Source organism: Choloepus didactylus, chromosome 27 (assembly GCF_015220235.1).
Source record: "Choloepus didactylus isolate mChoDid1 chromosome 27, mChoDid1.pri, whole genome shotgun sequence".
Lineage (NCBI taxonomy): Eukaryota > Metazoa > Chordata > Mammalia > Pilosa > Megalonychidae > Choloepus > Choloepus didactylus.
Window position 1 is genome coordinate 236,152 of NC_051333.1, and position 27,266 is coordinate 263,417.

General features: G+C 48.8%; 1 protein-coding gene across 3 annotated transcripts; it reads right to left on the reverse strand.

The window, feature by feature from the left end:
• Nucleotides 1-681: 681 nt before the first annotated feature.
• Nucleotides 682-27,266, reverse strand: ZNF8 (zinc finger protein 8). Of its 3 annotated transcripts, none has more exons than XM_037818932.1 (5): nt 27,122-27,266; nt 17,498-17,624; nt 17,159-17,254; nt 9,126-10,608; nt 682-1,564 (listed from the first exon to the last, which is right to left on the reverse strand). In XM_037818932.1, exons 1-4 carry the CDS (start codon nt 27,185-27,187, stop codon nt 9,173-9,175), a joined length of 1,725 nt encoding a protein of 574 aa, XP_037674860.1. In that variant the 5' UTR covers nt 27,188-27,266; the 3' UTR covers nt 682-1,564; nt 9,126-9,172. The 3 variants fall into 3 exon arrangements, 2 of the variants coding, with proteins under 2 accessions (XP_037674860.1, XP_037674859.1); XR_005214275.1 differs by lacking the exon at nt 682-1,564 and adding an exon at nt 7,828-8,837 and having other exon boundaries at nt 8,875-10,608; XM_037818931.1 differs by lacking the exon at nt 682-1,564 and having other exon boundaries at nt 7,828-10,608.

Sequence of the window (27,266 nt, forward strand, 5' to 3'; positions counted from 1 at the left end):
AACTCCTTGCCTTTTGCTGAAAATTGAACTACTTAGGCAATGCAGTGAATGCCCCTGTACATTCATTTTTCTGTCTATCCATGATGACTCTAGGCATTAGAAGCAGGTCCTGTTTGACGCAGTCATCTCCGTAATTAAGGGAAAATGAAAACTTCATCTCCCAGTGGAAAGCCTCTGTGACCTGGGCTGCTGCTTTTCAAGATAAAGCAAAACAGGAGAAGCAGACCCCTAATCTGCAGGCTGACCTGAAATCACCCTTTCCTCTTCCCTAAGTCAGATGATCACAAAGTTTATTTAAAAATATGCCCTTGTCAGTCACCCACCTCTAGACCAGTGCTGCCAACAGAACTTTCTTGTGACTACTGAGCAGAAGAAATGTGGCTAATGTGACTGCAAAACAGAACTCTGAACTTAATTTAAATTTACATCTAAATAGTCCGAGGTGGCTAGTTGCCACCATGTTGGACAGTGCACTCTGGACGATCTCCTCACAGGAGACCTAAGTGAGACTGTTCAGAAGGGTTGCAGATTTTTTCCCAGTTGTCCTTTGCATAAACAACCTGAACACCTGAGGACATTCAGGGAGATGGAAGACTTGGCTTTTGGCCATATCTGGGGGAAGGGGATCTCATAATTTGATTGATACAGGTATTTAAAAAACAATACCTTGGAAATGGAGATGGGCATTACAACCATCTTCCCAGAAACTCTATCTTAACTTCTGTCTTGGTATCATCATGAAGCTGAGGCATTTTACGCTTACCTGGTTCTGTCAACTAGCACATACACGTGTCTATAAAATACATGTGACCAGTGCACAGAATCCTGCTGACATGGGCATTCCACTGGGAGGAGGCAGACAATAAACAATGAAACATGATGAAACTTATTTTGAGAGTTGAGATTTTTATTTAATTTGTAAATTGGTATTACTTTTACATGTTTCAAAATTCCAAAGGCATAAAAAGATATGGAGTGGAAATTACTTCTCACCTCTGTTCCCCACTCCCCCACTCCCACTCAGTCTCCCTCCCTAAGGGCAAGACTGTGCCTGATTATTCTGAATGCTTCCAGAGATATTTGTTTACAAGAATATAACACACACATTTATATATAGATATTTGCTCTTTACACAAATGGAAACATAATATCCAGTTTTGCATCTTGCTTGTTTTCACTTACAATGTATCTTACAGCTCTTTCCCACGATAGTACATAGTTTCCATTTGTAAGGCTGTGTAGTTCTCCATTCCATCAAAATTACTTACCCAGCTCCCAATGATGGATGTTGAGGTTATTTTTAATGTTTTACTTTAAAAATAAATACCATAATGAAAACCACGTACAAACACAGTCTGCGCAGGATTCCATCCCAGCAGCAGGCTTGCTGGGACAAACAGTTCGTGCAATTGTCATTTTGACAGTGACTGCCAGACTGCCTGGGCAGAGGCCTATCGGTTTATGCTCCCACCTGAAATGTGCTCTTTTTTTTTTCTTTTTAGAGCACTCGAGGCTGGTGAAATGCTGGATAGAGGGCACATTGCGATAATCCTCCTGAAAGATACTTTAAAAAGATACGTGAAATTCATTGTCGGGGGAAAATTCTCAAGATATAGTAAGAAGCACTTGTAACAAGAGCAGCACTAGAAATTATTCTAATTTTCTAAACAGAATAAAATTACATGTGTTTGTGTATAAGTGTACACTTTATGTAGGTGTTTGTATAGACACAAGTCTAAATTTTAAGAGCAATGCAAGGAAAATTAGCAAAATCTTAATGATAATGACTATCTCTGGATGGTGAAAGTACAGAGAATTTTAAATAAAATTTCATACTTTGGTGTATTTTCCAGGTTTTTCTACAAAGAATTTGCATTACCTTTATAAACGGATAAAATTGTGTATTTTTCCTAATTTATACTAATTTTCCCTGAGATGTCTCTTGACTGGCTTTGTTTCAAAAACATCTACAAGGCAATCAGAAGATGGTGGAAATATTACATTTAGAAGAGGTAAATTGAAATCACACATAGACAATTTGTAAAGTCTCTGTTACCTGTTCATTTTAGTTGGGGGAGGGTCGAGTGCCGGCAAAGGAAGCACCTGTTTCTGGTTTTCCCAGTGGGGCTGCAGTCCCCCACCCACCCAGTGTCCACTTGGAGGACGGAGAAAACACGACCCCTCCCGGACTGGCTGATTGTTCCGTGGAGGCAGCGAGGAGGCACGGCAGCCCACCTGGCTTCCAGGGTTGCTGACAACCCGATGTTACTTGGATTGGTCAGAAGTGCCTGGTTCAAGCCCTGGCTTGGCCTCTTACCTCAGCATTGTGGTGCGGGACACTGATTACGTGCTTCAACTTGGCGGGCCTGGGCTGGGGGACCTGATCAGCCCCTGGGGAGGGTGGTGGGCACGGGCGACAGCGCCCTCCACAGCCCCCCGGGCCTGGGAAAGTGAGGCCAGAGGCAGGCCCCATTTCCTCACCCAAAATACCACTGTTAGGGGAGGCTTGCCGGAGGGAACCGCCTTTTCCCCACCCCCTTATCTTGCCCGGACACTCCCCGTTGCCAGTGCAACTCCCATCACCACCAGTGCGCATACATTGTTGCCAGACACCGTTACCGGAGCAACTCTCGCCCCTTTTCAATCAACCTCCGCGCCCTCTCAGAACCAATCCAAGCCTTTAACCTCTACAGCTACCCCGCCCTCTAAACACCCAATATAAGCTTGTACTCTCCCCTAATAAACTCTCTTGGCTTCTTCACCCTAAAAGAACCGTGTCCCGCCTGTTCCTTTCTCGCCGCCCTCCATACTTTGCACGCCTACGCCGGGGACCGGGCCCAGTCCCCCGCCTCGCCCTCGCCTCCGGGAAAGAGCCCCCGCCGCCGGTACCCTCCAAGCAATCCTAAGAGCCTAGAATTTGGCAACCGGCCGCCACCTCCCCCCCCCAGACGAGTCAACTGCGACCGCATTGTGGTGTCACTTTGTCTCTTGGGGCCTTGTTTCAACATCCATAAGGTGGGGATGACACAGAATCGTATCTGTCAGTACAGGTTATGTTGTGCTGCAATAACAACCCCCAAACTTCATGGCTGAGGCAACGGGAGTGTCTCTCTCCCTCACGGTACTCATCTCTCCCGGGAAGGCAGGAGGGCTCTGCTCACAAGCCACCCAGGCTCCCAGGTGGGTGTGGACACCTCTCACAGGCACGGCCCCGACCTCCGAGGCAGCCAGGGACGTGCTGCTCACAGCTGGACTCTTCAAAGCAACACAGGTCCCTTCTGCTCGTGTGCGATCGGCCAGAACGACCCTCGTGGCCGCTGTGACTTCAGAGGGGGCAGGACCCACAAGATGGGGGAAGACTTCTTGGTGCCTCTCAGCACCGACGCCGCGGTGGCCTTGCCCTCGCCGGGCTTCACTGAGAAAATCTGTGGTTGTTCCCTCTGAAGACGATGCTGCTTGTTTCAGAAGCTCTTTATCGGCCGATTGGGGGTTTTGTCTACTCCTTGTTTATTGAGGCTTTCTTTGATCAATGGATTCTGAATTTTGTGGAATGTCTTTCTGGCTTCTACTGACATGAATGACCATAGGACTTTTCTTTTCTTAATCTACTATTGTAAAGCACATGACTGTATTTCATAATGCTGAACCATCCTTATATGGTAGGAGCAAGAGTTGATTGATTAGTATTCATCAATTTCCTGCTGGAGCAGATGTCCTTTTTCACAAAAGGATGTTCACTTGTTAGTGATGGTGGTGTTTCTGACCCCCCTACCCCCTTAAGCCCCTACCCCACTCTCCGTCTCCAGCCGACACAGGAACAGGCTACAGGTCAGGTGAAATTTCTGCTTCCAGAGCAAGCCTAATTCCACCTTTTTTCTCTTGCTTTCGATACATTTCTGCCCACCAAGGTGCCGGCACGCCCGGCCCTGTGAACTGCAGCTCTGAATGAGGGTGGGTGCTGTGCACTGCGGCGCGCTGCCCGGGACAGCCCGGGATGACCTGTGGAGGGTCACACGCCGGCCAGCGCCTGGGAGACGACAGCAGTGAGCGCACGAGGGAGCTCCGGGTGCCCTCCCCAAGCTCTCCTGTTTATGCTCTCACCATGGTTTTGACATCTTGATTTTGACCAACTGTATTTCCCAGGGAAAAAACATCAACTTATCTAGATTTTCAAACTTACTAACAATAAAACTGCAACTACTCTTCTTAAAATTAAAAGAAACTTTTAAGCAATGTATAAGTTTTAAAAAGTCTTCCCCTTACGGTCCTAGCTCACCTTCCTTTTCCTTAATGTGCTCTTGTGCTTTCTCTTTTTCCCTTGCGTTAAACTTGCCAGTTGTGTCTCATGTGTTGGCCAGTTCCTGATTTCACTTACTCAGTATCTGTCGAGCGCCGGGGAAGCCCAAGCCAGACTGTCCTGGGGGAGGGAGAGGCTCCCTGAGACCTGAGCCCCCAGTGCCCTCCAGACCCCGACAACTGCGGAAGCAGTCACAAGCAGAGAAGGCGTGACTGGGAGTGTGGCGAAGCCTCCTCCTGAGGGCACAGCAGGGCTCCCTAACCACAGCGGGACGGGGATGTCCACCCACGGCCGAGCCAGCCAAGGAGAGGGGCGGGAGGTGTTCCCAACAGAAGGCACAGTGTGTGCAAAGGCCCAGAGGCAACAGGGACGCTTGGAGGTGCTTTAGAGGATTTAAAGTGAGTTGAATGAGGCTGGAGGGACATGGTACAAGGGGCAGAGATGATGTGGGGTGGGCTGGGCTGGTGAGAGACTGGGGAAAACCCCGGGCGGGGGAGGCAGCCACTGGTGGCCGCCATTGGGAAGCGGTCCTGCGGCAGTGGAGGGAGGCAGTGAGCAGAGCCGAGGTGCCCAGATGGAGAAACCACGAGGACGGCTAAGGTGGGCGGGGGTCAGGAAGGCGGGGGGACATTCCACCCTGGAAGGGACCCGAGGGAGAAGGCCGGGTTTGGACTGGAAAAGCCCGAGGGGGAGGCCCGCAGCTGCCAGGTGCTGGGTGGGCCTGAAGCTCGGAACGTGGCAGAGATTTAGGAATCCACGGCACAAAGCCACAGGAGTGCACGAGACCACCCAGGACGGTGTGGGAGCACAAAATGGGCCCCCCGGCCATGCCCTGGGAACCCCAACATTTAAGAGGTGAGGAAGAGAAGCCTACAGAGGCGGAGGAAGGAACCCATTAGAGTGTGGCTCCCAGCGCGCAGGAGGGCGGAGTGGCAATGGGAGGGTGGTCCCCGCGGCTTCTGTGGGCAGCAGGGGCAGAGCAGAGGGGTCTGGGTGTGAGCTGGTACCACGGAGACGGAGAACATGGGGGATTCTTTCAGGTCGCCAGAGGAGAAACGTGGCAGATGCTGTGGTCACCCCCCATCACCTCCCTTCCAGGACCCTGCTCTCCTCCCGTCCCCTCTAGAGAGGTCAGAGAAGCCGCAGCCTAGCTTTCCACGCCCCTGTCGTTAGGGGTGGAGCTGGGGCCCAGTCCTGGGCAGCGAGGCACAAGTGGGATCTGCTGGGGGCTCTGGGAAAGGCTCTCTCCTCATCAGGGAGGAGGGTTGCCCTGCCTTGCCCCCTCCTCCCAGGCTTACTGCACGGACAGCGAGGAGCCGCAGCGGTCTCTCCGCAGTCCCTGTGCAGCAAACACGGGCTCTGACATAGCCAAGCCACCAAAAAGACCAACTTTGAACAAAGCTCAATCTGTTTAAGCCACTGGAAGATAGGTACTGACTTTAACATCTGGCTCCACCACTTTCTGGCTGTGTAACCTTGGGCGAGTTGCTGAATCATGCTGTGCCTTGGTCTCCTCATCTGTAAAATGGGGTAATGACACTTCATAGAGCTGTTATTGAGGCACTGTCTGAAGATGCACCTTTTCTTGGTGATGTAAATGGCAAGGGTCTCTGCTAAGGCTGAAGCGGAAGGCACCGCTGCCGTGGAAGTGAGAGCTGACAAGGGAAACACGTAAGGACTCCCCCGGAGGGAAGGTGGGTGCAGAGAAATGAACCCCGGGCTCGCGGGGTCTTGGGGAGCCTCAGCAGTACAGGCTCTGGACTTCCTGGGAGCCGGCTCTGCCCCAGTGGAGACACTCACGGCGTCTGTGGCAGGTTGAACTATGTGCCCCAGAAAAATACCACGTCCTTAATTTTAATTCCTGCCTGTGGGTGAGTAAATAAAACTTTTTTTAAAGATGTAGTAAATAAAACCTTTTAAAGATGGTATTTGTAGATAAGGTGTGGCCCCACTGAATGAGGTCGGGTCTTAAGCCCATGTGGAGGAGCAGGAGCTGGAAGCCGGCGGGAACCCAGAAGAGGAAGGAGAAGGCACTGCCACGTGAGAGGACAGCCAAGGCCCAAGGGTTACGGGCAGCCAGCCCCGGAACGCCACAGCCTTCAGAGAGAGCATTGCCTTGCTGACACCTCGATCTTGGACTAATCTGAGTCTCAAAACCATGAGACAAAAAATTCCCACTGTCTAAGCCAACCCATTCCATGGTATTCGTAATCACAGCTGGGAAACTAAGACAATATCCAAAGAACAAAAATGGACATATGAAGTTTTGGTAGTAGGTTCTGATGCTCAACTATACTGACACAGTCATTAGGACCACAGTTGCATTTTTCCAGGAATGAGAGTTTTCCCTTCAACGCTTTGCCCTGCCAATCAAAGAATTCCAATTCTACTGTGGTGTATTTTTAGGGACCTATTTTTACATGCTGACATGTACTGTGATCAACTTTCCTTCAATTTTTGAAGTTTAGGGTATATATTTAATGTCACTGGAATGCAACTGTTGTGGGAACACCAAATGAAAGAGTGAGCTGCTTAGAGCTGTGCATGGACATATGACTTAGGGTCCCAGTGGGACAGGTATTTGGCCATAAGCTATGGCTTACGGACAGACCCTGATTTGCTTCATTTTAGGGTAAAGTAGGTAGGTTGACACCCTTGGGTTTTATTTATATCCTTTGTGCTATGAGACACCAAGGATCACAACTTGATGCACAATACTCTTTTTTTATATCAAGGGCAGCACGAACAAAGGACAGAAAACATTTTTTTTTTTTTTAAACTCAGGAGAAAAATTGAAGGAAAGCGATGCAATGACTAAGCTGAAGCTTTAAGGTGTGGGCCCATAAATTTCCTTCTCTCTAGAAAAATACACCATTTTCTCAGAAGTGTGGCTTTTCCTGACATTGACAGCTGAAAGGCCTCTGGTCCTCCTAAGGAGACCCCACGTAACGGGGGGAACGAAGAGAGCAGGGGAGTCACGTGTGCCCTACAAAGCCCCTCAGCAGACCCGAGGCACACGGCAGCTCATCAGAAGTCATCCACCAGACACAGCAGGTCTGACGGGCAAGCTTGGGCACGGGGGCAAAATTTCAGTGATTCTGCTTTTTTCAACAAATAAAAGACTGAAAACAAAGAGGTTGCAGGGACCTCGTATAGAGTGATTAGAAGAAAACAAATGGAGAACAAGGAAAATTTTCAAGACATTCAGAAATATCCAAACACTGCAGGTTTGATATGTGATACTGGTGATGTTGTTTTTTTTTTTTTTTTTAAGATTTAATAAAATTGGCGTTTTTTCCTGCTTCATCACAGACACTCTTAAACTGGCCTTTGTTTGTTTAACTGCATGTGTACACCGGTGAAGAACACAAACAGTAACCACAGTGCTGCTGCTTTTGCACCAACAGTGCAAACGTCAACGTGGCAAAAAAGGCAAACGAGTCTCAGAATGGTTATGAAAATGGTTTGGTCCCCATGGCCCAACATGGATACATTAAAAAAAAAAAAAAAAAAAAAAAAAGTCCTTGCCTTTTAGACATACCTATTGCAGTAAGGAATGAAAAAAATGATGCCTGTGACTGATGTGAAAATAATCCAAGGGCAGAAGAAAGGCGGGGAGGTGGGATACTGGTGAAAATACATTATTTATGTTTAAAATTTCCACAATAAATTGTGGAAAACTAGATTCAGAAAAATAGGTGGATTCCCTTTCTTTCTTCATAAAAATGATGGTGTTGCAAAATAGGGAAAGAACTGCTGAAGCATTTGTTGAGTATAAACGAGCTAAGCATACCACTCATTGAAATCAAATTCACAGGACTGTTGGCACAGCCCTGAGCAGTCCACCGACCGAGGGCAGACGAAGGCCGCCACAGAGCCGTGCTGGCGGCACCCGGGGCTTCTCGGCGGTGGCACTGAGGACACGGGCGCCTGGCGGTTCCTGTTGGCGACAGCCCTGAACGCCGCGGAAAGCGCAGAGGCACTCCCGGCTTCAACCACTGGGCGTCAGTAGTGTGTCTCTCGCAGTCCCCTGGGGTAGCGCCCCCAAGCTCAGAACCGCGGGCTCGCAGCGACGCCGGCCGCTCTAAGGCAGTGTTTTCAGCAGGAGGTGCACCGACCCCAGGGACCGCTGTGGAGTCTCCCAGGGGTGCCTGGTCACATGACTGCGGCATTCGTGGCTGCCGTGTTGTGGGCGGGAGCCAAGTAGCTCCAGTGACCGCGAAGCACAGAACCGTCGTCGGTGCACCGGGTACTTCGCTGAAACAACCTGTTTGTAATGTGTGAACTGAGACCTTAACTAACCTTACATTTAAATACAAAGTAATTCCTGCATGGTTAGAATTCACATAGAATTTTCCAGAAATGCGATGGCATTCTGTTTTCCATACTTTTCCAAGAGTTATTCACTAGGTATCTCCTTGGATAGCAACAGGCTATTGTCCCAGGTCTCCGGGTGTAACTGGGCCCACACGTTACATGGTGAGATGCTGCATCAACTCATACACATTACTCCAACAGGATGACTTCCATTTTAATTATCCTTTACAAAAGCATAAACTACTTCCATTTTAATTAACCTTTACAAAACAAGGCTGTATACTGATCTCTTGACATGACACATGGGTGTAGGCTGTCACCTGTGAACTCATTATGGGATGACCCAAGAAACATCTGAAAACACCTGCTGTCAAAGGGGGCACTAGATTGGATAAGTTAGGGAACCACCCTTGGGTGTCTGGGAAGCACCATTTCCTTAAGAAATCAGAGGTCACTTTCGGCATCTCTCCTCTCAGCCTCCCTTTCCACGAATACAGTTATGTGGACTTACCACATGCTTGGACTTGTGGTGCAAAAGTCATCTGGAGGGTTTCTTGCCTATGTAGATTCTCTGATGTCAAATAACATGGACGTGCCAATAGAAGGTTCTTCCACACCAATAACATGCACGGGATTTTTCTCTTGGATGATTTCATGGATGTCAAACAAGGCGAGAGCTCTGCTTGCAGGCTGTGCTGCCTCTGTTCCACCCCCAGGGTTCTCTTCTGAACGTGTGGACTGATGTCGGATGGCGTGCAAGCTCCGCCTAAAGGTTTGTTCACGTTGTTTACAACCACGGGACTCCTCTCTCGTGTGAGTTACCTGATGTCGGATGAGGTGAGAGCTCTGGATGAAACATTTCCCACACTGGTTACATTTAAAGGGTCTGTCACCCTGGTGAGTCCTCTCTTCTTGACTCAAAGATGGGCTGCAGCCAAGGGCTTCCCCCCACTCATGTTTCATTAAAGCTGACGTCTGCTCAAAGATCAGCCTCTGGCGGCATTCATAGGGCTTCTCACCAACATGCTTCCTCTGATGTTGAGCCAGGGAGGAGCTGTGCCTGAAGCCTTTCCCACAGTGATTACACTCATAGGGCCTCTCCTCGGTATGTGTTCTCAGATGAAGGAAAAGGCAAGTGGTTCGCGAGAAGGATTTCCCACACACACTGCATGTGTAGGGCTTCTCTCCAGTGTGTGTTCTCTTATGGCGGCCAAGGGATGAATTTTGGTTGAAGGCCCTTCCACAGTCCTGGCACTCATAAGGCTTCTCTCCCGTGTGAATTCTCCGATGTACGGTAAGGTGTGTACTGTGGCAGAAAGACTTCCCACATTCAGCACATTTATAGGGTTTGTCTCCTGTGTGGATTCGCTCATGTTGAACAAGGGACGAGTTCTGGCTGAAGGCTTTCCCACACTCTTTGCACATGTAAGGTCTCTCTCCTGTATGGATCCTCTTATGTACTGTGAGGTGTGCATTATGGTTAAAAGATTTACCACAGTCAGTACATTTGTAGGGTTTATCCTGTACCTGACTTCTTGCAAACTGCAAAACTTGAATGCCTTGATCAAAAGCTTTGCTACAGTCCTTGTTTTCAAAGGGTTGTTTCTCTGAGGAGCCTGTCTGTTGATTGACTAAGCTTGAGTTATGTTCCAAACTTGTAACATGTGAGTCGTGGGTACAGAGATATTTTCTCTTAGAGATCTCTTCTAATGGAATTAGGTTTGAATTCAGGACACAGTTATCCTCGAGTCTGGGACTTCTGTAGTCTCCGTCTTGAATTAGTGCTTCTTTAAGGCCAAATTCCACTTGCCTCAAATCATCCTGGTCCTTCCTGAGTGCCTCTACCTGGCCCTCATCTTTCCAGTCCTCCCCTAATGTAGGGGGCTGGGAAGCATCCCTCAGGACCCCTTCTCCTTCAATGACATGGGACAACTCTTCTTCTGGAAGTTCCTGCTCCTTGGGAGTCACTTGGCCTTCAGGTCTAGTCTCCCAGCCTGAAAGAAAACAAAGTTCTGAGAGATTGAGGAAAAAAAACAAGAAGAGGCAGAGAAGCCCTCCAGATCTTGGGCCCAAAGGACTAACCTAGAAACCTAATTACTTGTCTTGCCTCCAGGCAAATCTCAATTCTGTTCTTAGGCTAACACCACGTGCCCCTTCCTAAAACATGGCATCACTCATTCATTCATTCAACAAATAATTTTTGAGCACCCGTTGTGGGTCTTGTCTAGATCAGGGGTTGGCAAACTATGGCATGCTTTTATATGACCCTCAAGCTGTGAATGGCTTTTGATTAATTTAAAGGGCTGTAAAAGGAGGAGGAGGAGGAGGAGGCAGTGGCGGCGGCGGCATTGGCAGTAGTGAAGTAGGAGTTGTAACAGACAAGCAGAATTCTAAAGATGTCCCCCAAGATCCCCATTCCCTGGCTACTCAATCAAATGTTAATCTGGGTACTGATGAGCAGGGAATTTGCAAATGGAATTTAGGTCATAATCAACTGACCTTAAAATAGGGAGATTATTCTGGATTATCTGGGTGGGCCCAATGTACTCACACGAGCAGAAGAGTCAGAGACAGAGGCAGAAGGGGGAGGCAGAGGAGAGACGAGGAGGAAGGGGTCAGAAATTCAGAACTAGCTGCTGTGGCTGGCTTTGGTGGCGAGGGGGCCCCGAGGCAGGAATGCGGGCAGCCTCCAGAAGCTAAGAATGACCTTAGTTACAGTCTACGAAGACACAGGGATCTGAGCCTAGGACTGCACAGAACTCAATTCCACCCAAAATCCAAATGAGCCAGGACATGGACTCTTCACAGAGCTTCTTGATAAGAACCCAGCTCAGCCATGACTTTGGCCTTGTGAGATCTGGACAGAGAAACTAGTTGAGCCAATCTGGACTTGTGACCAACAGAACTGCAAGATAATAAACATGTGTTGCTATAAGTTGCTAAGTCTATGGTAAATTGTACGTCAGCAATAGAAAACAAAGATGGCTCATAACACCTGAAGTATTTATTACCTGGCCCTTTATTGACAATGTTTGCTGACCGGTGACCTAGATCATGGGAATAAATCAGTGAACACAAGAGAGGAAAACCCTGCCTTCAGGAGCCGACATCCTAGTTGGGGAGACAGATAATAAACAAAGCAATGAAAGACAGGCTTTGGGAGAGAATGAATTAGGTTCCGGACAAGCTATGTTTGATATGCGGGTGAGAGACCCAAGTGGAGGCATCATCGAGGCTTTAGGACAACTTGGAGCACCAGTGCCCTGGACTCAGAACCTTCCAGAACAAGATTACATTCCAGGCAAGCACAAGCTTTCCACCTCCTTACAATGCAACAAAATGGGGGTGTATTTGTTTTCTATTGCTGCTTTAACAAATTATCACAAACTCAGAGGCTTAAAACAATGTAAATTTATTATTTTACAGTTTTAGAGGTCAGCAGCTCTAAAATGAAGGTGTTGGCAGGGCCGTGATCCTTCTGGAAGCTACAGGGGAGAACCCTGCCTTTCCAGCTTCTAGCATTCTCTGACCCCTTCCCTCATGCTCAGTGCCAGAAGCAGAGCATCTTTAAATCTCTGACTGTGACCCCTGCTTCTAAAATATTCGCTGACTCTGACTCTACTTCCTTCATGATAAGGGCCCTGGTTATTACATCAGGCCTATTTTATGATCCAGGATAATCTTCCCATCTCAAGATCCTTAACTTACTCCACCTGTGAAGTCCCTTCTGCCAGGTGAGGGACAGCAGATCAGGATGTGGCCCTGCCTGGGAGGTGTCACTGTCCTGTGACCACAGGGTCTGGCTTCCTTGCCCTCCAGCCCCCTCCAGCCCCCTCCAGCCCCCTCCCCCACTTGAGTTTTCTCCACAACATGCATTCATCCAGCACCCAGGGGTTTTGCAAAACCACAGGTCAGTCCACCTAAAAACTTGTACACAAATGTTCACAGCAGCACTGTTCACGATAGCCAAAAAGTGGAAATGACCAATGCCCATCAACCAATCAACAAATAAACAAAATACGGTATGTATTTTAAATTCAGCCAAAAAAAAAAAAAGAAAGTGTAATTCCCTATTCCTCAAGTGTGGGCTGTGCATGGCAACTTCCTTCCAAAGGCTACAGTAGGGAAAGGGGAAAAAGGTAACTTGACAGTGGAGAAACCAAACAGACGCAGCCTCAGCCAGGTGACTGGGGACAACAGCAACACAGATGAGTCACGCTGCAGCCTGTGCCCTGGACAGGACGGGAGCAGGCGGCACCTGGCCCTGGTCTTCCTCCCAAGTCCCCACACACGTCTAACCACGAGGCAACAGCGGGACACCCACACCCCGACCAGCTCTTCCCCACACCGTCAAGGCCATTAGACACAGGGAAGCCGGAGACCGTGACTGACAAGGGGGGCCTAAGGAGACACTAAGGAGACAAGACGGGATCCTGGGAGAAAAACAGGGAATCTGACTAAAATACGGACCTTAGGTAACAACGGTGCATCAGTCTAGTTCACTGACTGTAACAGACGCACCACACTGATGTCAGACGTTAGTAACGGGAAACTGCGTGGGGTGGAGGTGGGTGGAGGGGAACTCTCAGTATCTGTTATCTGCTTAAATTTTCTGTAAATATAAGACCATTCTAAAAATATATTTTTTTTTTAAAAAAGGAATAAATAAAGTACTGATACAAGCTACGACATGGATGAACCTCGAAGACACAATGCTGAGTGAAAGAAGCCAGGCACAAAAGGACAAATATTGTTATGATTCCACTGATGTGAAATGTCCAGAAAAGGCAGATCCACAGAGAGTCCATCAGTGGATGCCAAGGACGGTGGGGAGAGAAAATGGGATGACTGCTCAAGGGTACGGAATTTCTTTTGTGGGAATGAAAATGTTCTGGAATTAGAGTGGCGATGGTTGTGGTACCCTGTGAATATAATAGAAACCAGTGAATTGTACACTTTTAAGGGTGAATTGTAAGGTATATCAATCATATCTCAGCAAAGTTGTAAGCAAAATCAAAACAAAACACATAAACCCAAAACACATGGCTACACCCAAATCACACACACACGCTCCCATCAGTTGTCTGCTCACTCCGGGCGGAAGCCAAGTCCTCCCGAGGGCAGACGCCCCTCTGCGCCCTGTGCCTTCCCCACCCCTCACCGACCCAACCTCGACTCCCGCCCACCTCACCCCCGCTGGGCTCTGAGCTGCAGGCACTGTCGCCTGCCCCCGGCCCCCCAGCCGAGATTTCCTGCTCAGCGTCATCCGGCCTGGCGCCCACATCCATTTCTAAAATCCCAGTCTCCCCTACCAGAAACGCTGGAGGAGCGAGGGTGGGGCTACATGCCCTGTGCTGAGAGCCACGCCGGGAGGCTGGCTGAGAGACAACACCGAGGATATTGCTGGAGAGTAAACGTAACATTATGACCGAGCTGGCCAAGGAGGCATAGCCTGTGGGAAGAGAGCGGATGCAAGGCTCGGAGGAGGTGGACTTGAGGCCACGTGGAAGGGGCGGGTTGGCGAGAACAGGCTGGGTTCCTGGAGGGCTGACGGCACAGTGGGGAGGAAGCCCGGCCTGGACGGGGGCGCCGGGGAGAGCAGAGCACTGAGGCTGCAACAGGCTCCCGGCTGCCGCGTGAATCCAGCCAGGCGCCCGCGCGGCCGGGGCTGCCGAACACTCCACCACCAGGATCTCCCCAGGGCCCTGTCGACAACCTTCAGCCCCAACCACCAGAATCATCAAGCCAGCACTTGGGATCACGGTGTCCCTGCTAGGAGAGGCAAGCAGTTGGCAGAGAGAGCAAGAGACAAACTTAGACTGGAGCTGGCCAGGGAGCTTCCTGCAGGAGGTGAAGCCAAGCAATGGCAGGGAGAAAACTTCAGAAAACAGGCGAGATGAGTGACACGGGCCCTTCAGAAGAGCTCAGGATCTCCCGGCCCCCAGCCCCGGTGGCAGACATGGGGACTGGGAAAGTGCCTAGACGAGGGTTGGTTTCTTTTCCTTTCTTAAAATTTAAATAATTACTCTCTTTTAATCAAATAGGTGGGAGGCAGAATAATGGTTCTTCAACGTTCACATTCTAATCCCCGTATCTGTGAAGACATCACCTCACGTGGCTAAAGGGACTCTGCCTGTGGGATCAAGTGAGGGACCCTGGGATGGGAGATGGCCCTGGATCATCTGCGCGGGCCCCATGCATCCCAGGGGTCCTCCTGAGGGGGCAGAAGGACCAGAGTCGGACGTGACAATGGAAGCAGGGGGTGTAGCTTTGAAGATGGAGGACGGGGCCACAAGCCAAGGAATACAGGCCGCCTCTAGCAGCCGGAAGAGGCAAGGAAACGGATTCTCCCTTGGAGCCTTGAGGAGAAACTGGCGTTGCCAGCTCACTGTGGATTTCTGGCCTCCAGAACCGTGAGCTATGACATGTGGGTTGATTCAAGCCACCAAGTTTGTGTTAATTTGTTACAGCAGCAGAGGAATCTAGTACAAATTATTAGACACAAAATATGTTTTGTTTTAATGGAAAGCAAAACCACACTTTGTGAGAGCCTTCTGCTTCTGAAGTATTTATAATTGTCTGGAGACAAGTTCTTGATACAGCCTGTCTGTCATGATTTTTGATCCCACATCCCTGACATGGGAAAGCAGGACATTTTGCTTAATATTTATGGGCCAAAAAAATACATTAACAAATCCTGGGTTTATTTATAGCATAAAACCTATCAGACAAAGGCGTATCTCCAGGACAACAAGGACTTGTTTCTGACAAACCAAGTTTGAAGTAACAGCAACCACAGCCAGTAAAAGGGGTGGAAATGTAGGATCTCAGAGCCGGGAGGAAAAAGGGCTGTGGAGGAATCCAGCACCTTAGAAAGTAAGGAGCAGAGGGGGGAACACAGAGCCCCCAGATACCCGGACGCAGGGGACGGAAGAGACACGAAGTTCATGGAGAAATGGAAAGGGCAGCAGAGCATGGAAGGGGTCACGCCAGCCAAGGAAGAGAAGATTCCAGCCGACACGGCCTAACGATGGTGGCAGGAGGAGCCAGACCCCACGCACTTGTGACTCAGGCTGTGGAAGCCAGAGACAGGCCGGAACGGCAGGAGTTACAGCTAAGAGTCTGGGAAGGAGGCCACCACAAATGGTGCAGGACACCTCAGAGGAGACGCTACCTGGCTGCCACCACCTGCTGCTGAGACGCACTTCTGCCCTGGGGCGGGGCGGGCCCTACTGGGGAGGGGCCTGCTTTCCCGTGGGATGAGGAGGCCCCACACGGTGTCAGGGTGTTCAGGTGGAAGGCTGAGCTGCACCCGGGAGGCCATAGCTCCTTTCTTCCAGAATGTGCCAGCCTCTCTAGCAGCAGAGTTTGGGGTTGGGCTGTAGGATGTGACTTAGTACTGATCAAGGAGACTGAAATGATGATATCTGGGAATTCTGACAAAAAAGGGACAGATGTGGTTGGCATCATTCTTCCTGCTTCCTCTCCTCCTGCCTGGAGTATGGATGTGATGGGTAGAGCTGCAGCAGCCACACTGCGACCCCAAGGAAAGGCCGGGAGAATCACAGACCCTCAGGCCTGTCATCACTGATACATCAAGGCAGTATCAGCAGCAAACACCTCTGGGCCTCTTGGTTTGTGAGAAAAATATATGCGTCTTTTTTGAGCCACATTAGCCAGGTTTTCAGCTATTTGCAGCTGGGGGGAACACGTTCACAGAAGCTGGACACATAGGAAACAAATGGAGAAGAGGAAGTACAAGTTCGCACATCAGAAAGGATCCCGTGGAAAGGGCCCACTGAGAAGGCTGAGAGAGAGAATGATCTGGAAAGAAGGGAGGCAGCAGGGGAAGAAGGGGTGGGATGCCGACAACAGGAGAGGCAACAGGCTCCGGGCTCAGGGGAAGGGGAGCAGCACTGAGGAGGCCACGGTGCCTGGGGAGCACTCCAGCCAGGGCCCTGGCCACGTGTGAGGGCAGCGCTAACAGAGCGGCCTGCGGCGGCTGCCCTGTGACAGGCCTGTGGCCCGGCTGGCTTGGCTGGGTCTGGGAAGCTGCATTTCTGGAGGGATCTGACCACCCCTACATTAGTGTGGCCCACTGTGCCTGAGCTGTTGGTGCAAACAATGTGATTTATGCTGCACACCTGCTTGCTCTCTGGGAGGCTGGAGTTTTGTTATGTGCCAGGCAGAAGTGCCTACAGGCCCAGCTTCAACGGAAATCCCGGGCGCTGAGGCCGTAAGAAGCCTCCCGGTAGACAACATCGATGCGTGTGGCACACACGGGTGCTGGGGGTACACGTGTCCTGTGTGACTCAGCGAGTGCCTGGGTTCCCCTGGACTTCATGCCATGTACCATTTCTCGTTGTGGACTGTGCTTTGCATCCTTTCATCAGGCTAAACCTCCCCCATTCATACGACTACATGCTGAATCTGTTAAGTCCCCCTAGCGAGTCACCCAACTTGGGGGTGGGCCTAGGGACCCCAGCCCAGCACTCTGTCTAGGCACTATGTCTCCAGCAGGGGCTCCACTTGGCATATTCTCACCTGGACAGTGGCCGCGGGCAGTTCCTCTCTCTGCCGCCCACAGTTCAGCCCCTTGCTCCAGCTGGGAGATGACATCGGGTTTGGGAAGCTCTGGCCCTGTGAAGAGGGAAAGACACAGGCTTGGGGGTCTGTTCTGGAGAGAAGGAACCAGCCCCAGCCTCCTGCCAGGCGCGGGGACGCCTCACAACAAGGTGAAGGCTTTGCACTGGGACAAGAAAGCGCAGAGACCCCCCACAGGGAAGGAGAACCCGAGGTCCCTGAAACCCAGCTCACGGTCAGGTCGTCCCTGCAGAGGCCCTGACTCACGACAGGAGGGTGAGTGTGGGAAGCCGGCCTTACCCACAGAGAGCAGGTGCCCGAAGGTCTCCAGCATCACATCGCGGTACAGGGTCCTCTGGGCTGGGCCCAGCTGCCCCCACTCCTCCCGGGTGAAGTCCACGGCCACGTCCCGGAAGGTCACCAGCTCCTGAAATGTCACACACAGTCCTGATCAGCTGGACCGCTGCCATCGGTGTTCTCAGTAGGGGGAAGGGGGAAGGCGCAGTTGGGCACACGTGTGTCCTGAGAAGGGCAGAACTCCGAATGTGACTGGGTCGAACTGGCACCCACTGCACTACTGCACCAGGTCCGGGTTGTACAGTGAGGATCTAAGGACCTGTGAGAGCCACAAAGTAACCCACAGCGGGATCCACAATCGCTCTGGGGAAGCCTGAGGGACTGGACCAGGACACTCGTCACATACTTGCCGTCTCACTACGTGCCCTGCCTGCAGAAAGAGCTCACAGCTGTGGAGAGAGCAGATGATCGCGGCTGCCCAGAGCAAGGAATTCCTGGCAGTAAGACTTACAGAACAGTGCCAGGGACATTGAGGAAACTTTCCTAGGGAAGAGGGGCCATTTGTATTTGTGTGGACAGAGAACTCCCAGGGCCACAGGGCAGGCCCAGGACAAGACGCAAGAGCAGAAAGGATCAGGGAGGCCAAACTCACTGCAGGGATAAGTTGTTAAGGAGAACAATCCCCAAAGGTTGGGATTTCTTTCTCTCCTTTTTCTTCTGTTGGCTCCTGGCATTCAAGAAAAGCTGTCATAACATTAGCTTGCTTTAAACTCAAAGAACAGATCTAAATTCCAGTGATAATACATTAAAATAAAAATATGTCCAAATTTCAACAAAAGACTACAAAACATACAAAGAGACAGGAAGCGATGGACAAGGCAAAGGACAATATTAAAATATTAAAAACCATCAATGGGAAGACCAGACCTGGGACATACCAGACAAAGACTTTTAAAAAAATGGTCCTATAAGATTACGTGGCTGAGAGATCTCAAATAGAGTTGAGAGACTATCCTGGAGGTTTCTCTTTTGCAAGCTCCAGCTAGATATCCCAAATAGCCACAGTACGCCATGTCCTTACCAACAGGAGTCCCCAAATACCTAGGTCCCTACCTGAGAGTCCATAAAAGAGACACTCACTAAGTTTTATCTCTCAGAAACTTAACTGCACCAGTGTTCCTATGCCAGACAAGTCCTAAAACCCAGAGGCAAAAGCCTCTTTAGAAACAATCCGACGCAGCCCCTTCCCCATACTGTCAACACTCCCTTTCAATGTGAACAAGTTGGAGTGCTCACTGCCTAGACACCCTGAAGATCTAGAAAGTGATTAAACAAGAGGAAGGAGCAGCAACAGACCAGACAGCATGTAACAAAGGATTACAAATACTGAACCTTTATATGTATATATCTCTGTCTATATATAGATACATAGATAGATACAGATATATATGTTTTTTAGATGCTAGGGTATTAGAGAAGCTGGAAGGAAAAGCTGAAATGGTGGAACTGTAACCGATAACACTGTTCGAAATTAGCTCTACAACTACTTGTTAAATTGTACTTTGAAAGTTACCACTGCTATGTATATATGTTAAAGTTCACAATAAAAAATGCATTAAAAAAAGGTCCTAAATATGCTCAAAGAACTAAGGGAAAACATGAAAAATAACTAAAGGAAATCAGGAAAATGATAGATGAACAAAAACAGTATCAACAGAAAGAGAGAAATTATGAAAAGGAGTCAAACAGAGCTGAAGATCATAGTAACAGAAATAAAAGTTTCCCTAGAGGGGTGTAACAGCAGATCGGGTCTGGCAGAAGAAAGAATCTGTGAACCTCAAGATAAGACAAGTGAAATCACCCAGTCTGAGGAGCAAAAAGAGTAAAGAATGAGGAAAAGTGAAGAGTGTGGAGAACACGTGGGACACCAACAAGAGTTCCAGTACACACTGAGGGACTCCCAGGAGAAGAAAGAAAGAAAAGGGAAGAGAGAATTTTCAAAGAAATAATGGTTGAAAACTAACCAAATTTAACAAAATGCTCAATGAACTCCAAACTGGATAAACCCAAACAGACCCATAGTGCAATACCTTATAATCACCCTCTTGGATGCCAAAAATAGAGAGAATTCTGAAGGCTGCAAGAGAGAAGCAATATGCCACATACAGGGAGCTTCCACAAGAATAAGAACTGATTTCTTACTGGAAACCATGGAGGCAAGACGGTGGTAGCACATTATTTAAAGCACTTGTTCCAGTTTGCTAAAACTGCCATTAAGCAAAATACCAGAAATGGATTAGATTTTATAAAGGGGATTTAATAGGTTACAATTTTACAGTTCTAAGGCCACAAAAGTGTCCAAACTAAGGCACCAATAAGAGGATGCCTTCGCTGGAGAAAGGCCGATAGTGCTCAGGAAACCTCTGTTAGCTGGGAAGGCACGTGGCCGGCGTCTACTGGTCCTTTGCTCCCAGGTTCTTTCTCCAAAATGTCTCTGGGCTTCTGTCTTAGTTTCTCTTAGCTCTCTGCTTGGTTCTCCTGGGGCGTTTCTAAGCATCTGGGAGTTCTTTCTTAGCTTCTCTGGGCAAACTCTGGGCTTCATTTCTTAGCTTAGCATCTGCAAACGTCTGCCTGCATCTCCAAGTGTCTCCAAGCATCTGGGTCTATGCTGGCTCTCAGCTTATCCCGGGGGCAAACTCAGGATTACGTATTTCAGTTTCTCTCCAAAATGTCTGTCTCAGCTTCTCTGAGCTCCTCCTCTCTGTGAGCTCTCTTAAACGACTCCAGTGATCTAATCAAGACCCCCCTGGAATGGACAGGGTCACACCTCCATGGAAATAATCTAATCAGAGTTCCCGCCCACAACTGAGTGGGTCACATCTCCACGGAAACAACCTAATCAAAAGGTTCCACCCTAATCAAAAGACTAATAAGTGTCCCCACAAAACTGCATTAAGGAAGATGGCTTTTGGGGGGGTGGGGCATAATAGACTCAAACCAGCACAGTGATGAAAGCCAAAACTTACCAACCAAAAATTCTACATCTGACAAAACTGTCTTTCAAAAATGAGGAAGAGATTAAGACATTCTCAGATAAGCAAAAGGCGAGAGAATTCCACTAGACTGGACCTACAAGAGATGGTAAAGAAAGTTCTGCAGGTTGGTAGGGAAGGACAATAGACAGTCAATCAAAGCCACATGAAGAAATAAAGATCCCTGGTAAGGGTAATGACATGGGTAAATATAAATTCCAGTACTGCTTTATTTTTGGTTTGTAACTCTACTTTTTACTTCCTAAAGGATTTAAAAGGCAAATGCATAAAATGATCCATCAGCGGTTTTGGACTCATAATGTAGAAACATGTAACTTTGACAGACTACACAAAGGTAGGTGGACAGGAACACAGTCCATATATACTATTGAAGTTAAGTTGGTATCAAAGCAAATGAGATTGTTACAGTTCAGGATGGAACTACAATGCAAGCTCAGAGGCAGAAGTTAGAGGACGAGATGCCAGGGGGCAGGAGCAAGGGGAATGGGGAGTCAAAGTGCCCGGTTTCTGTTTGGGGAGTGGGGACGGGTTAGTAACGGAAGGCTGTGTGGGCAGCACAACAGCGAACGTGACGAATCCCCTGAATGGTATGCCAGGGAGTGGCAGGGATGGGAAAGCTTACATCGTATGTATGTTCCCAAAACACCAAAAAAGAAAGAGCAGCTAAAGAGACAATGAAAATTAAAGGCAATATGAGCCTGGCCTGGATCTAACAAGGGAGGAGAGGAGGCTCAAAAGGACATTATTGGGACATAGGAAAAAACGCAATATGAACCATAAACTTTTCATCAATGTTAAATATCTTAAACTTAATGACTGCATGTAAGGTGGATACACAGGTGAATGTCCTTGTCCCTAGGAAACGGACACGGCAGTATTAAGCATTCAAGGAGCATGATGTATACAAGTGTTCAGAAAATGGATTAATAAGTAGATAGACTGACAGAATGACATCAGCAAATGCAGCAAAATGTTAAATTGATGGGTCTGGGTATCTGTGGGTATAGGGGTGTGTGTCAGAATTCTCTGCATGGAGTTTGTACTATTTTTGTAACTGTCCTATAAGTTGGAAAGTGTTTCAAAATAAAAAGTGTATAATGAAAAAATACACAGAAAGCTTTGAATGGTTGGGGTCAGAAACTTACCTGCCTTCGGGGACTGGGCAGGCTCACAGCGGACTGAAATGGGCCACGTGAGATCCCATGTGTGCACGTCCCCTGGGAGTGGTGGGGCTGGAAAGGGGCAGCCGGGACTCAGAATCAACTGACCGTGGCCCTACAGGCCCTAAGTGGTCAAAACCTCCAATCTTTGGAGAGAAGCTGGAAATTAAGTCAGAGATTTAAGTGAAGCCTTCCAATTTTTATGAGTTGATTCAATATATCTAAAAGAATTTTAAACCACAAATAAAACACGTTGGTGCACCTGCTGTGCCATGGTTGTAAGCCAGACACTCCTGGATCAGAGCCCTGGTGCTGCCACTTCTTTCCAAGAGGCACTGAACGGATGCCCAGCTCCGCTTCTCAGCAACCTTGTCAATAAAGAATCAACCCCTTGGGGGCTGGGATGTAGATTAAGTGGACATAAAATGCTTCCACAGGACAACTGGACAGCCACATGCAAAAGAATGAAGTTGGACCCCTACCTCACACCATATAGGAAAATTAACTTAAAATGGATCAGAGACCTAAATGTAAGAGCTAAAACTATAAAACATTTAGAAGAAAACATAGACGCTTGCACACTGATGTTCATAACGACAGTGTTCACAACTGCCAAAAGACGGAAGCAACTCAAGCGTCCGTCAACAGATGAATGGACAAACAAAATGTGGTCTATACATACAACGGAACATTATTCAGCTATAAAAAGGAATGAAGTTTAATACATGTGACAATATCAGTGAACCCTGAAGACAACATGTTGAGTTAAGCCAGATGCAAAAGGACAAATATTGCGTGATCTCATTTCTGTGAAATAATTACAGTATGCAAAGTCAGAGAGAGAAACTGGAATACAGGTTACCGAGTGCCAGGATGGGGATGAGGAACGGGGAATTAACGCTTAAGCGGAAGAGTTTCTGCTTGGGGTGAAGGAAAAGTTTTTGTAGTGGACGGTGGTGATGGCAGAACGACACTGTGCATGTAATTAATGTGATTGTATATTTGAAAGTGGTTAAAATGGGAAATTTTAGGTTGTATTTATGTTACTACAATAAAAAATTTTAAAAACGCATAGAACTGTACAGTACAATTAAGCCTAATTAACATAAACTATGGACTGTAGTTAATAGTATAATTATAAGTTTGTTTCATCAATTGTAACAAGGGCACCGCACTAACGCAAAATGTTAATAATAGGGAAAACTGTATCTGTATGGGGGGGTTCTATGGCCACTCTGTACTTTCTGAATGATTTTTCTGTAAACCTACACCTTCTCTAATGAAAAAAAAGAAAAGAGAAAACAAAACAATAAAAACATAGGAGTAATCTCTGTGTCCTTGGAATTAGCAACAGATTTTTAGATATGACACCAAAAGCACACACAACAAATGAAAAAATAAATCAATTGAACTTCAAGAAAATCAACATCTTTTGTGCCTCCAAGGACTCTGTCACGAAAAGCTAAAAGACAACTCAGAGAGTAGGAGAAAATATTTATAAATCATCCAATAAGGGACTGGTATCTAGAATATATAAAGAACTCTTAGAACTCAATAATAAAAAGACCCCCCCCCAAAAAAAAAATTAAAAATGGGCAAAGGATCTGAAGAGCCATTTCTTCAAAGAAGATATGGCCAATAAGCACATGAAAAGATGCTCAACATCATTAGTCACAGAGAAATAGAAATCAAAACCACAATGAGACACCACTGCACAGCCACTAGGATGGCTAAAATCAAAATGTCAAATAACGACAAGGATGTGGACAGTGTGGAACCCTCGTCACTGCTGGTGGGATGTAAAATGGTGTACTTTGAAAACAGTTTGGCAGCTTCTCAAAAAGTTAAACAGAAAACTACCACACGACCCAGCAATCCCACTTCTAGGTATATACCCGAAATAACTGAAAGCAGGGGCTGGGACAGATATTTGTCCACCAGTGTTCACTGCAGTATTAGTCACAACAGCTAAAAGGCTGGCGCGGTCCAGATGTCCACCAGCAGATGAATGGACACACAACATGTGGTCTGTCCACACAAGGGAATACCCATCAGGCATAAACAGGAAGGAAGTTGGATAGATGCTACAACATAAATGAACCTCCAAAACATCATGCCAAACGAAAGAAGCCAGTTACAAAAGACCACATATTCTATGAAATGTGCAAAACAGGAGGACTCTATAGGGACAGAGAGTAGCTTACAGGTTGCTCAGGGCTGAGGGATGGGAAAATTAGGGGGGTGACATCTACAGGGTATGGGGGTTCCTTTTTGAAGTGAAAATGTTCTAAAATCAATTGTGGTGATGGTTACACAACTCTGTGAATATGCTGAAAAACAATGAATTGTGTGCTCTAAATGGGTTGATTGTAAATATGAATTATATTTTAACTAGGCTGTTATCAGAAAAGCACAAACAAAAACACTTTCCACGGGCTCTGGCTCCTGCTAACAGTTTGGCGAATGCTGCCGCTCTGGCCACTTTTGCTAAGAGGCTACAGGCCTGGAGCGTGCGGGGTGAGGGCGGGCAGCGGCCTTGACACTCCGTGGAGACCCGAGCTCTCACGCAGAACCTGGGGGCTCCAGGGGTGGGCCGTCTCGTGTCCGCACTAGGAACTGCCCGCACGGCACTCTAGAGGGAAGATGCTCCCATGACCAGTCCACAGCTCACGCGCTCACAGGAACCATCCTTACGTCTCCTACGCAAGTCCACGCATTTGGAAAACTGGCAGGACCTGTGCAATCTGTCTGCACAAACCCTGTGACTCGACAGTTGTACTGTTTAGATAGCCAAAATCCGGACAGAAACCAAATGAACCTCTGCTGTAGAAGGGCTCAATACGATGTGTGTGTTCATCCAGTGGAACAGTACGCAACAGGGAGAACAGACAATTTACAAACACTCCCAACAGCCTAGGCCAAATCTCACAAACCTAAGGATGAACAAGAGAAACCAGACGTGTAAGCGTCCACATTCGCAAAATTTAAGGCAGAAAAAGCAATCTATGGTATCTGAAGTCAAAATGCGGTTAGCTCTGGGAAGGAAGGAGAGGGTCCCTGCAGGGGGCCCGTGGGGAACCCCGGGAAGCGGCACATTCCACTTCGTGACACAGTGGTGACCACGAGTGTGCCCACTCTTCGGGAGCTCACCAAATTGTACACTTGGGGTTTGTGCCCTTTTCTGTAAGTTATAATTCAATTTTTAAAAAGGATGTTTATTTTCAGGAAAAACATGAGAAGACAAAAATATTAGAGAAATTATAGTACAGGTGGAATATGGTTCTAACAAAAATTATGCAAGCACTATCCTATTTCCCAAGAAGAGGGGTGTTTCAAGCAGCAGTGGTGTGGGTTTGAGAACACAGTTTGGAACAGAGGTCTCTGCCCCTGTTCCTTCATCTTCCCCTCCCACCCAAAACACCCACCATCCAGACCTGTGCTCCCTCCACGTGCCCATGCCACCCACTGTGCCCGGGTTACCAATTACCAGCCTGCCCAGCCGCTGAGCTTCTCAGCAGCATCACACACATCCCTCGGGGCTCCCTGTGATTGCAGAAGCCCACTCTTGGCTATCTCGTGACCCTCCTGGCTGCTCCTCCCCAGACTCCTGCAGGCCTCCTCTCCCCTGAACAGACTCTCTCCTCTGCAAACTCTGCTGCCTGACTGGGCCCCCAGCCAGCACCAGGCCAGTGGGCTCCATTCCCGCTTCCCTTTTCTCTCTCTGCTGTAGGTGGGCCCCTCATCATCTCCCCTATCCCCACACTCAGCTGAGTGGGTTCTCGTACACCCACGCCACTCCTGGTTACATCACCCCTCGCCTCTGGGTACAGGATAACACCCTTTTGCTTGGCTGGGGGAGGCTGAATACCGGCCCCCAAAGAGATCCAGGTCCTAATCACCGAATCTGTGAATGTTTCCTTAAACGCAAATGGGGCTTTGCAGATGTGATTAACTTAAAGATTTTGAGATTATCCTGAAATATTCAGGTAGGCCCAATGTCATCACAGTGTCTTTCTAAGAGTGAGGCACAAGGAGAGCTGGGACATGAGGCAACAATGAGAAAGGTGAAGCAAGATGCTACACTGACGCTTTGAAGACGGAGGAAGGGGCCACCAGCCAAGGAATGCAAGGAATGTAGCCCTAGAAACAAAAAAAGGCAAGGAAGAGATTCCCCCTAGAGGCCCCAGAGGGAGTACAGCCTGCCAACATCTTGAGTTTGGCCCAGAGAAACTGATTTTGGAGTTCTGACCTCCAGAACCACAAGAGCATAAACATGTGTTGTTTTAAACCGTCAGCTTTGTGGCAATTTGCTACAGCAGCAACAGGACCCTCCACTTCTGGTCCCTGCCGCCTCTAAGATGGTCCCTTCCTCCACTGAGCAGCGCTGACCTGTGCAACCAACTAGATACTGGGAAACGAGAGTGTGACTTCCACCGTGGCTTCCAGCTTGCCCTGCCCCGGACCACTGCTCGCCGTGTTGTGAGGAAGCTCAGGCAGCTCCACAGAGGCCCACAGGGGGAGACTGAGGCTCCTGCCACAGCCACGTAAGCGAGCCATCTTGGAAGTGCATCCTCCAGCCCCAGTCACGCCTTCATAGGACAGCAGACACATGGACTGCAACCTCGGAAGACACCACGAGCCAGTCCCTCCAACATTCCCAACCCTCAGAAACTGAGAAGTAGTACTTACTGTTGCTCGAGGTCACTGCACTTTGGGTTATTTGTTACACAGCAACAGCTAACACACACACCTCCCTCCAGGCCTCTTACTGCTCGCTCTCTGCCCCACCCACAAGAGCAAACTGAAGTGTGGTCACATGTCATGCAAATCTCAAACAGCAAACCTCAGAAAACACACAATCCAGGATTATCAATAGTCTCATTTTATGCACTAAACATGAAATAATCTAACACCCCCTAAACAAACCAAAAACAGACAGGTGGTGCATATTTCCAAGCCGTCTTGAGAAGTATGGCTATTTTAGGGTTCCTGTCAGGGGGACGCGCCCCTTCACGGAGAGCACAAACGGCGGCCAGTTTATCCAGAGTCGCCCGAGCTTGGAAAAGGCGCTTTCTCGGATGGCCTCGCAAACACCGACCGCCGTCTGCAGTCCCCCGGTGACCTGCGCCGCGCCCCACGGCGGGCGCCCCGGACCCCGCCCCAGGCAGCCCCTGGACGGACCCCCACTCCGCACCCGGGGCGGCGCGGAACCCGGGGAGCATGCGCACTCGGGGACCAGCGGGCCCAGGTCCGAGTCCCGACTCCGCCCCCGTCCGTGCCTCAGTTTCCCCGCGTGTAAAGGGGGATAACAGCCGTGGCCGCCTCACGGCGCGCCTTAATGGTCAGAGTCTGGGGGAGGCGCTCGGCCCGGGGCCCACTGCCGTTGTTGTTGTTACTGTTATTATTATTGTTACCTGAAGTCGGGCCGCCGGCAGCCCCGTTCCCATCAGCGCCGCTGCCTCCTCCTCTTGCGGGTCCATCCTGGGCGAACGGGCCGGGACAGGCGCCCGAGGCGACCCCAAATCCGAGAACCACTCCTCGCCAGGGGACCCACCCAAC

Coding starts and splice junctions, on each gene's coding strand:
- ZNF8 (XM_037818932.1), bottom strand. CDS start 27,187: ATGGACCCGCAAGAGGAGGAGGCAGCGGCGCTGATGGGAACGGGGCTG. Junction 17,625..27,121: donor TGCCGGCGGCCCGACTTCAG/GTAACAATAATA, acceptor GTGACATTTCAG/GAGCTGGTGACCTTCCGGGA. Junction 17,255..17,497: donor CGGGCACCTGCTCTCTGTGG/GTAAGGCCGGCT, acceptor CCCTCTTCACAG/GGCCAGAGCTTCCCAAACCC.